The sequence below is a fragment of the Rhinolophus hipposideros genome, assembly GCF_964194185.1.
Source record: "Rhinolophus hipposideros genome assembly, chromosome: X".
Lineage (NCBI taxonomy): Eukaryota > Metazoa > Chordata > Mammalia > Chiroptera > Rhinolophidae > Rhinolophus > Rhinolophus hipposideros.
This window is the reverse complement of record NC_138046.1, coordinates 73,791,507-73,803,682: the sequence shown is the minus strand read 5'-3', so window position 1 is coordinate 73,803,682 and position 12,176 is coordinate 73,791,507. Positions and strand designations below refer to the sequence as shown.

The following is a 12,176-nucleotide window of genomic DNA, read 5'->3' as shown; positions in this document are numbered from 1 at the left end:
TCCAGGTTTCTATCTTCGATGTCACTGATTCTTTCCTCCATCTGGTCAACTCTACTACCTAAGCTGGTTATTTCATTCTTAATTTCTTCTATTGAGTTCTTAATCTCCAGAAATTCAATTTGGTACTTTTGTATAATTTCAATCTCTTTCATAAAATTCTCATGTTGTTCTTTGGTTGCGTTTCTGAGTTCATTAAATTGCCTTTCCGTGTTTTCTTGCATCTCGTTGAGTTTTTTCAGAACTGCAATCTTGAATTCTCCGTCATTTAAGTCACATATTTCCATATCTTTAAGTTCCTTTTGTGGAGACTTTTCACTTTCTTTCCGAGCTGCCTTGTTGCCATGGTTATTCATAGCATTTACTGATTTATTATTTCTCTTCCTAGACATCTACAGGAGTGGCTTCTGCAACAGGTTGATTGGGAGAGGTCTTTCTTTTGTTTCCCAATACTTGTTGGTAGAATGGTTTATTTTCTCTCCTACTGCAGCCTTTTATGTCTTCTCTCACACAGTAGTGCTATGTTTTCTCTGCACTATTCCAGCTTTTCACACAATGGGGGGATTCCCTGGAAACAGGCTTCTGCTCTGTTAACAGTTCACGTGGGTCATAGGGCGCCACGTCTTTCTGGGTATGTGAAGAGCTTTTGAAGTTCCAAAGCTCTTTCTGCACCAGATTCAGATCCTCTATGTTTCAGTAGTTCTGTTTGCTCCTGCAGGGATCCTCCCAGATAGGTGGGGCCAGGGGCGGGGTGAGTTGTGAGAGGTGGCCCAGAGCAATTGCTGCGACCACCACCACAAGCAGTCCAGCTTCCACAACTCCCTCCCTTTTGCCGGATCTAATTGGCCTGCAAATCTGTGTCTGCAGTCCACAGTTCTCATCACAGCAAATATTCTGTTCTTTTGATCTGACACTGCTACTATTTGGCTTCTAGCACTGGGCAGGTGGGGATGGGTTGACCTCTGGGAGGGGATGGAGGGGCAGCTAATGTCAGTGCCTAAGGCTTCCGTTTTCTGCTTGGCAGTGAGGGTTTCAACCACCGTTTTTAGCCTTTTCCCTGAGAGTTTTCTCTGAGGTCTCTTCTGTGAGCGTTGGGTTCATCCGTGTTATATGTTATCCCCTGAGTCATGTGGGCCATAAGCATAGCCCTAGCAGTCCGAGTTCTTCCCTCTCCCTCAGCTGTGGTAGTTCCGGATTGCAGAGAGCTTGGAGCACTGAGCTAGGTCTGTGTCCTGCGCCTTGCGGTTCCGTCTCCGCACTTTTCCCTTCCCTCCTCTCCTGCTTGCGCGATTTTCCCACCTTTAGGTGAATTCAGTAGTGGGCCTGTTCATGTTGGCTGCCTGCTGTGCAGTGAGTCCTTTGTTGAGTTAGTGTTATTGTATTAGTTGTAAATTCCAGGGAAATTTACAGAGGCTCACCTCATGCCGCCATTTTGATGACGTCTATCTCTTCAGTTGTTTTGATGCACGGTTCTCTTAGACATGTTTGTGTGTTTTTTAGGAAATCTTTTGTTGAATTACAGTTGTTCAATTTGTTGTAAGTTCAAGAGGTGATATCAAGGAGCATCCCTCACACCACCATGTTTCTGATGTCCCTATCATTAAAAATTTCATTATTTGCCTTTTATTATTGACATTTAAGAGTTTTTTTTTTTTATATAGTGTGGATACAAATTCCTTGTAAGATATATGATTTAAACATATTTGGTGCAATTATGTGTGTTATATTTTTGATATCATGTTTTAAAGCTTTCATTAATGATACTCATCAATCACACCATGAAAATTATTTAAAATATCTTACCCGAACGATTTCACAGTCAACATTTAATTCAGTTGCAACTGCTTCAATTTTCTCTCTACAGACAGAGCCAAGGCTGGTCATGCCATTATCCCAGTACTTTTTAAGGGTGGCTAAGTCTCGGTCACTGAACTGAGTGCGATCTTGTAGCTGTAAAACACATTTCAAAAATTAGAATAATTAAAAGAAACATTATACAGATCACGATGAGATATCCTATATTACTTTCAACTCATAACAGTAACTAAGTTAATTTCACATTTCTTGTTCTGTGTTCCCCCATTTTAAAATGGGCATTTTCATGATATTTATTTCTATAACACGAAAGTGTACTAGAATAAAATGAATAAAATATTTTAACTGATGGCAATTAAGCAATCTGATTTTAAATGGTTAGAATCACACAAATAATTCTTGTCAGAAAATACAGATAAATTTTTAAAATAAGAGACTTTTAATCACCCGCAATCCTGGAAACAACACTGTTAACATTATAATGTGTATTCTTTCAATCTTTTTTCTATGATACACATATCGAAATTCACACTTCATACATTTGAAAAAAATAGCAGATTTAGGATCACATCACTGTGCTGCCTTTTGATAACTTAATCTAGATTTATCATACAGATAGGTCTCCTACTAATGTTATAATTAATGAGAGGGGTAAATAAGATTAATGTAAAAGATAATGTAGTCCTAAGAAAACAATCATATTTATGGCTTCAGGAAATTTCATAATGAGACTATGCTTTTTGTTCTTAGGATTTTTTTTTTAATCCAGTAAACTATGGACTTTATATGTTGTTTTAATTCAATGAATCCTGGAGGCATCCTTAGGAAGTAAATTAGAAACACAATAGAATGATGACCTCCATTTTGCTGATAAGGAGTTAGGAAAAGAAGGGTCAAATGTCTCATTCAATAGGGCACAGAGAGCCCATGGCAGAGCTATAAATAGAAATGCATCTGATTTTTTCTATTTGCTTTATCCCATGATGTCTCCAATTATCTCAAGGTAGTGAAAAAAACACCTAAAAATAAAATTTAATTAAAAATATATACCCTGCAAAGCCCTGTATGTGTATGTGTGTGTTTGTGATGGGAGAGAATGAGAATAAGAGAGCAAGAGAGTGAGAGAGAGAAAGCCTGTAAGAGTGAGTGAGTTGAGGGCAAATATTGCAAATCCTGGCATGAGGTATAAGGTCCTTTTACAGTCTTCTAAGAAGATATGTTATGGTCCCACACAGAGGCTAGACCTTAAATCCTTCCTAGATGTACACCACTTTCAACATTTTCTTTCTAAATGAAATTTAAAATGGAACACTCTTAAATTAGATTCTGGTAACAATGGAAAATAATGCATTCAATATATAAAATATGACTTACATAAAAGAATTATCATAGCTAAAACTGATATAATACTAAACAATAGGAGCAAATTTATTTTAAAGCTATAACTTTTTGAAAAGGAATTTTAGCTTTCAGGAGGAAAAGCAATATATGAATTCATAGTTTAGTACCAGATAGTGAAGTTAGATTGTATAATTAACATTTGTCTTTTCATAAGAACTGTCTTAATTTTTTGTGTAGTATTCAATTTCCTTATCACTAAATCCATTCTCCCACTATTAAAAAACCCTGATAAGTAATGTTTATTTCAAGTACTAGTACTAAATAACGTGCTCCCTGTAAATAAATCAAAACATGCTATCCAAGTTTTTTTTTTTTTTAATCAAGCGGAATAAACTTCAAGTTATGTAAAACATAAAAATTTCATTAGGTGCCTATCCGGTATTGATTGTACAATAGCTGTGGATCTAAATTCTCAAAACTGAGAGCAAAATAAATGATAGGAAGGTTCTAGGTAGATTCAAATAGTCCACCTCAACAGCCAGCATAAATATTCCCATAGTTTCCCATTGCACCAAATTCCTCAGTGCAAGCTACCTTACACTACTGTCAGAATGGAAGAAATAATGAACAGAACACTGAACATACTCAGCCAATTAATTTGTAGCTCATTTAGAGGACATCCAAAGCTGATTCATCGTTTAAACTGAACTAACTAAAACCTGACATGATTTGTTAGAAATGTGCTAGGGTTTCAGAATTAGCAATGCTGAAAGTGACCTATGATGACAACACCTATTAAGTACAAGCTTATTGGGAAAGAGCAGTTATTTTTAAAGCATCTAAGAGCATATTTTGCCTAAGAAAAGAAAGTAACAATCAATTAACACACAAAATGATATATAGATGATGTATTATAGAATTGTACACTTGAAACCTATGTAACTTCACTAACAATTGTCACCCCAATAAATTTTAATTAAAAAAAGAAGAAAAAAATCAATTAACTTCAAAATTGAATATTCATTTAGAGTTGAGGGGAAAAAAGTGGACACTTAGAGGAGAAGTTGAGTTCTTCCCCAAGGAAACTTGAAGTTAAATCAGTTGTCTTCCTATTGGACTCTAAAGCCACTTTCTTTTTTTGTTTTTTTTTTTTTGTTTTTTTAAGGATTTATTGAATTTTTTTAAATTAATTTATTTATTTATTAGTTTCAGGTGTACAAAACAAGGTAATACTTAGATGTTCATCATTTATATCCCTCATACTGTGAACCCCCCTCCCCCCCATCCACTATCCCTCCGACCTCACACCGAACCATCACATTATATATATAAAATTATAGTTGGCATTCATTAATGTTTAGCTTCTGGTGTACAATGCCATGATCAGGTATCCACAGTATCCCTGAGGTGGTCTCCCAAATAGGACGCATGTCCATCGGATACCCAACAAAATCTAAAGCCACTTTCACTTCACAAGACATTCCACACCCTAACCTCTCGCTCCTAACTGCTGCCAATTGAGGGAGACATATAAGGCAATTATCTTGTTGATTTTGTGAGAAGAGTAACATTTCAATAACCCTGGCAATCCAGGTGAAACCTGAATCTCAGCCCAAATGACCAGATAACTGTGTTAATTTCACTTGGATTATACTGCAACACACTAGAAGCCTTTTGACCTGTTCATCAGTCTCAAGGACATTTCCCGTAATTCAGTTCTTTGCTGCTCTTTTAAAAATAAAAGTAGGTGACAAAACTCTGGTGTTGGGGAGCAGAGTTTCCTGTTTTGAGTATGTGTCTTAGTTAAATGTAGAACTGAACTATGTATTTGTACTCAGAAACAACTTCTTTGAAATAAGAACTATTTAAATTTTCTTTTTTAACAAATTTATTTTTTCACTTACCATTGAAATACAATATTATATTACTTTCAGGTGTACAACATAGTGACTAGATATTATGAAGTGAGCACCCCAATAAGTCTAGTACCCATCTGACATCACACATAGTTATTACAATGTTATTGACTATATTCCCTATGCTGTACTTTACATCTCCCTGATTATTTTAATAACTGCCAACTTGTACTTCTTAATCCCTATCGACTTTTCACCCATCCCCACACCCCCATCTGGTGACCACCAGTTTGTTCTCTTATCTATGAGTTTGTTTTTGTTTTGTTTGTTCATTTATTTTGTATTTTAGATTCCACATATAAGGGAAATCATACGGTATTTGTCTTTCTCTGATTTTCTTTCACTTAGCATAATATCTACTACGTCGATCCATATTGTCTCAAATGGTAAGATTTCATTATTTTTATGGCTGAGTAATATTCCATGTATGTGTGTACATGTTCTTTATCCATTCATCCATCGACGGACACTTAGTTTGCTTCCATATCTTAGCTATTATAAATAGTGCTGCAATGAACATAGGGGTGCATATATCTTTTCGAATTGCTGTTTTGGACTTCTTCAGATAAATATCCAGAAGTGGAATTCCTGGGTCATGCACTGTTGGTGGGACTGTAAATTGGTGCAGCCACTATGGAAAACAGTATGTAGGTTTGTTTTTGTTTTTTAAATTAAAGTTTATTGGTGTGACAATGGTCAGTAAAGTTACATAGGTTTCAGGTGTACAATTCTGCAATACATCGTCCATGTATCACACAGTGTTCACCACCCAGAGTCAGTTTTCTTTCCATCACCATATATTTGACCCCATTTACACTACCACTAAACTATTGTCTGTGTCTATGAGTTTTTGTTTCTTTATTTGTTTGTCTTATTCCTTTGTTGTTTTCAGATTTATATCCCACATAGCAATTTTTAAAAATTGAAAAGAGGACTATTAAAAACTAACATTTCCTTCAGCTTACTCCCTCTATTTTCCTTATGCTGTACCCTACTCTATCCTACCCAGACACAATAGCCAGCACTGTTTAATTTTTCAATTTGTTTTGTGAAAGTTTATTCATCTTTCCACTAGCAGAAATAATGCTTTTTTTAACTTTTATTTGTTTACTTTTATTTTCATTGTAAAAATGAAAGTAAAAAGATACTTTAGGGAAAAAAAAAGTCAATCAGAAAATACAAAATGAGCTATAGTCTCTCCTTTCCTTATTCACAAATTCCCAATCCTGACCCCAAGGCAACCACTTTCAGTACTTTCCTGAGTAACTTTCCAGAATAAAAATGCATACATATTTACCAAAAAAGCAATAACACTGTGAATTTAAATTTTTTCACTTAACAGTATATCTTGATGATCTTTCTATATTATCACATACAGATACACTTCAGTCTTTTTAAGTGCTACAATGTGTTCCATCATATGGACACTCTCCAATTTACTTAGAGTTATCTAAAGATGGACATTTAGGTAGTTTCAGGTTATTGCTATTAAAAGCAATGACGAAATGAACATCCTTGCACATATGTCTTGCTTTATATTTGCAATTACATGGAATGAGAAATTCTTAGCCATGGGTTTTTTTTTTAATTTATTGGGGTGACAATTGTTAGTGAAATTACATAGATTTCAAGTGTAAAATTCTGCATTACAGCATCTATAAATCCCACTGCGTGTTCACCACCCAGAGTCAGTTCTCCTTCCATCACCATATATTTGATTCCCCTTACCCTCATCTCCTTCCCCCCACACCCCTTACCCTCTGGTAACAACTAAACTATTGTCTGTGTCTATGAGTTTTTGTTTCTCATTTGTTTGTCTTGTTCTTTTGTTGTTTTTGGTTTATATACCACATATCAGTGAAATCAGACAGTTCTCTGCTTTTTCTGTCTTACTTATTTCGCTTAGCATTATACTCTCAAGATCCACCCATGTTGTCACAAATGTTCCTATATCATCATTCCTTAATGCCGAATAGTATTCCATTGTGTATATATACACCACAACTTCTTTATCCATTCATCTACTGAAGGACATTTTGGTTGTTTCCATGTTTTGGCCACCGTAAAAAAAGCTGCAATGAATATTGGAGTACACGTGTCTTTATATGTAAATGTTTTCGGATTTTTTGTGTAGATACACAGGAGACAGATTGCTGGGTCTGATGGTAATTCTATTCGTAATTTTATGAGGCACCTCCAAACTGCCTTCCAAAATGGCTGCACCAGTCTGCATTTTCTCCAACAGTGTATGAGGGTTCCTTTTTCTCCACAGCCTCTCCAACACTTGTTACTATTTGTCTTGTTGATAGCCATTCTGACTGGGGTGAGGTGATATCTCATTGTGGTTTTTATTTCTCTGATGAATAGTGACGTTGAGCATTTTTTCATATGCCTATTTGACATTCGTATGTCCTCTTTGGAGAAAAGTCTCTTCAGGTCTTCTGCCCATTTTTCAATTCGATTGTTTGATTTTTTGTTTTTGAGTCTCATGAGTTCCTTGTATATTTTGGATATTAGCCCCTTATCAGAGGCACTATTTGCAAAAATCTCCTCCCATTCAATTGGTTGCCTCTTTGTTTTGTCCATGGTTTCTTTTGCTGTGCAGAAGCTTTTAAGTTTCATATAGTCCCATTCGTTTATTTTAGCTTTTACTTCCATTGCCTTTGGAGTCAAATTCATAAAATACTCTTTGAACTCAAGGTCCATAAGTTTAGTATCTATGTTTTCTTCTATGCAGTTTATTGTGTCAGGTCTTATGCTTAAATCTTGATCCATTTTGAATTAATTTTGGTACATGGTGACATATAGCAGTCCAGGTTCATTCTTATACCTGTGGCTATCCAATTCTCCCAACACCATTTATTGAAGAGGCTGTCTTTCCTCCATTGTATGCTTTTAGCTTCTGTGTCAAAAATTATCTGTCCATAGTTATGTGGGTTTATTTCTGGGTTCTCAATTCTATTCCATTGGTCTATGTGTCAGTTTTTCTGCCAATACCATAATGTTTAGATTATTGTAGCCGGGTAGTAAAACTTAAGGTCAGGGAGTGCGATACCTCCAGTATTGTTCTTTTTTCTTAAGATTGCTTTGGCTATTTGGGGTCTTTTGTGGTTCCAAAAAAATCTGATGATTTTTTTCTTCTATTTCTTTAAAAAATGCCATTGGGATTTTGATGGGGATTGCATTAAATCTGTATATTGCTTTGGGTAATATGGCCATTTTAACTACGTTGTTTCTTTCAATCCATGAACATGGAATATCTTTCCATTTCTTAGTGTCTTCCTCAATTTCTTTCAAAAATGTCTTATAGTTTTCAGGACATAAATCCTTCACATCCTTGGTTAAGTTTATTCCTAGGTATTTTATTCTTTTTGCTGCAATTGCAAACGTAATTGTTTTTTGTATTTCTTTTTCTGAGATTTCATTGTTAGTATATAGGAATGCAATGGGTTTTTGTGCGTTGATTTTGTAGCCAGCAACTTTACTGTATTCATTGATTGATTCTAACTGCATTTTGGTGGAGTTTTTAGGGTATTCTATATATAGCATCATGTCATCTGCAAAGAGTGAAAATTTAACTTCTTCATTCCCAATTTGGATGCCTTTTATTTCTTTCTCTTGCCTGATTGCTCTGGCAAGGACTTCCAACACAATGTTGAAAACCAGAGGTGATAGGGGACAGCCCTGTGGTGTTTCAGAACATAGAGCAAAGGGCTTTCAGTTTTTCACCATTAATTATGAGATAAGCTGAGGGCTTGTCATATATGGCCTTTATTATGTTCAGGTATTTTCCTTCTATACCTATTTTATTAAGTGTTTAATCATAAATGGATGTCAAATGTTTTTTCTGCATCAATTGATATAATCATTCAATTTTTATCCTTTATTTTGTTTATGTGATGTATCACATTGATGGATTTGCGGAAGTTGTACCATCCTTGTGCTGCAGGGATGAACCCCACTTGGTCGTGATGAATAAAATTTTTTAAAGCATTGTTGTATTCAATTTGCTAAAATTTTGTTTAGGATTTTTGTGTCAGTATTCATCAGAGATATTGGTCTGTAGTTTTCTTTTTTTTGTTGTCCTTACCAGGTTTTGGTATCAGAGTAATGTTGGCTTCATAAAGTGAGTTTGGTAGTACTGTCTCTTCTTCAAGTTTTCAGAAGAGTTTGAGCACTATTGGTATTAGATCTACTTTGAAGGTTTGGTAGAATTCACTAGTGAAGACATCTGGTCCTGGACTTTTGCTTTTTGGAAGGTTTTGGATGACTGATTCAATTTCGTTACTGGTGATCGGTCTGTTTACATTTTCCAGTTCTTCATGTTTCAGCCTTGGAAGGCTATATGTTTCTAAGAACTTGTCCATTTCTTCGAAGTTATTGAATTTGGTGGCATATACTCCTTCATAGTATTCTTGTGTGATCCTTTCTATTTCTGTGGTGTCTGTGATAACTTCCCCTTTTTTATTTGTTATTTTGTTAATCAGTGTCTTCTCTCTTCTTATCTTATTGAATCTAGCGAAGGGTTTATCAATCTTGTTAATCTTTTCAAAGAACCAGCTCTTTGTCACATTACGTTTTGCTATTATCTTTTTGTTCTCTATTTCATTTAGTTCTGCTCTGAGTTTTGTTGTTTCCTTTCTTCTGCTGACCTTGGGTTTCAATTGTTCTTCTTTTTATAGTTCTTTTAAGTGTAACATGAGGTTATTTATTTGGGATTTTCCTTCTTTCTTGAGATAGGCCTGTAATGATATAAATTTCCCTCTTAAAACTGCTTTCGCTCCATCTGAAAAATTTTGGTAGGATGTATTTTCATTGTCATTTGTTTCAATGTATCTTTTGAAGTCTCATCTAATTTCTTCTTTAACCCAGTCGTTCTTTAAAAGTATGTTGTTTAATCTTCATGTATTTGTGTTTTTTCCTGCTTTCCTTTCGCAGTTGATATTCGATTTCAAAGCCTTGTGATCAGAGAATATGCTTGGTATGATTTCAATCTTCTTAAATTGCTGAGGCTGATTTTATGTCCCATTATATGATCTATCCTTGAGAAGGTTCCATGTACACTCGTAAAGAATGTATAGTCAGATGTTTTAGGATGAAGTGCCCTATATATGTCAATTATGTCCATTTCATCTAAGGTGTCATTTAGGGCTGCTATTTCGTTATTTATTTTCTGTTTGGATGATCTATCCATAGCTGTCAATGATGTATTTAAGTCCCCTAGTATAATTGTCTTTTGGTCAATTTCTCCCTTTAGTTCTGTTAGTAATTGCTAGGTGTATTTTGGTGCTCCCTGAATGGGGGCATAAATATTGATGACTGTTATTCTTCTTGTTGTATACTCCCCTTTACCATTATGAAATGTCCATATTTCTCTCTTGTTATCTTTTTCACCCTGAAGTCTGTTTCATCTGGTATCATTATGGCTACACCTGATTTTCTCTGCGTACCATTTGCTTGGAGTGTCAATTTCCACCCTTTCACTTTGAGTCTATGCTTGTCCTTGTAGCTGAGATGTATCTCTTGGAGACAGCATATGGTTGGGTTTAGTTTTTTGATCCAATCTGCTACTCTGTGACTTTTTAATGGTGAGTTCAGTCCATTTACATTTAGTGTGATTATTGATATTTGAGGATTTCCTGTCATTCTATCTTCAGTTTTCTGGTAAGGCCGTGTCTCCATTCTTTCTTTGCCTTTTTGTCATTGTCTATTATTTCTGTGTGGTGGTATTCTATGATGTTTCCCTCTGTTTCTTCTTTTATTACAGCATATATTTCAGTTCTGGATTTTTTTTGAGTGGTTACCCTTAAGTTTATGTAAAAGAAAGTTTGATATTTAGAGTATTCCATTTTCTTCAGCACGCTTACTTTCTCCATTCCCATATTCCGGTTCAGGCCTTTACTCTCCCCCTTTTTATGTTGGCACAAATTGTTCCTGTTGCTGGTGGTCGAATTGCCTCCTTTAGTATTTCTTGTAGTGCAGGTCATGAATTAGAAAATTCCCTGAGCTTCTGTATGTCTGCAAAGGTTTTTATTCCTTTTTCATATCTAAAGGATATCTTTGCTGGATATATTACTCTTGGCTCATAATTTCTCTCTTTCAATAGTTTGAATATTTGGTTCCACTTCCTCGTGGCTTGTAGAGTTTCTGCTGAAAAATCTGATGATAATCTAATGGGCTTTCCTTTATAGGTTACCGTGTTCTTTTCCCTGGCTGCCTTGAGGATTCTTTCTTTGTCGTTGATTTTAGACAGCTTCAATACAATGTGCCTTGGAGAAGGCCTGTTGGGATTGAGGTAATTAGGTGTTCTGTTTGCTTCTTGGATTTGAAGATCCAGGTCTGTCCACAAGTTTGGGAAGTTTTCATCATCGATTTGTTTGAATATATTTTCTGTTCCCTTCTCTCTTTTGTTTCCTTATGGTATGCCTATTATTCTTATATTGCTGTTTCTCATAGAGTCAGAAAATTCTTGTAGAGTTCTTTCATTTCTTTTAAGTCTCATGTCTCTTTCTTCTTCCATCTTTGTAATTTCCAGGCTTCTATCTTCGATGTCACTGATTCTTTCCACCATCTGGTCAACTGTACTACCTAATATGGTTATATCTTTCTTAATTTCTTCTATTGAATTCTTAATCTCCAGAAATTCCATTTGGTTCTTTTTTCACATTTCAATCTCTTTCGTAAAATGTTCATGCTGTTCTTTGATTTTGTTTCTGAGTTCATTAAATTGCCTTTCTGTATTTTCTTGCTTCTCGTTGAGTTTTTTCTGAACTACAATCTTGAATTCTCTGTCATTTAAATCACGTATTTCCATATCTTTAAGTTCCTTTTCTGGAGACTTCACTTTCTTTCTGAGCTGTCTTGTTGCCTCGGTTATTCATGGCAATTTCTGATTTATTATTTCTCTTTCCAGATATCTACAGGAGTGGCTTCTGCAACAGGTTGATAGGAAGAGGTCTTTCTTTTGTTTTTAGTGCTTGTTGGTAGAATGTTTTATTTTCTCTCTGACTGCAGCCTTTTTTTTTTCCTCTCTCACACAGTAGTGCTATGTTTTCTCTGCACTATTCCAGCTTCTCACACAATGGGGGGATTCCCTGGGAGATCGGC

At 35.3% G+C, this 12,176-nt stretch overlaps 1 protein-coding gene across 2 annotated transcripts in view; it reads right to left on the bottom strand.

The window, feature by feature from the left end:
- HDX (highly divergent homeobox) overlaps positions 1-12,176 on the bottom strand; it is a 217,687-nt gene that overhangs the window by 87,169 nt on the left and 118,342 nt on the right. Inside the window, exon 5 of one of the 2 annotated variants that reach the window (XM_081043668.1) lies at positions 1,801-1,947. The exons of the other annotated variant lie outside the window; for it this stretch is intronic. Within the exon in view, the coding sequence (XP_080899794.1) occupies positions 1,801-1,947 (147 nt within the window). The remainder of the gene's footprint in view (positions 1-1,800; positions 1,948-12,176) is intronic. 2 annotated transcript variants of the gene reach the window in all.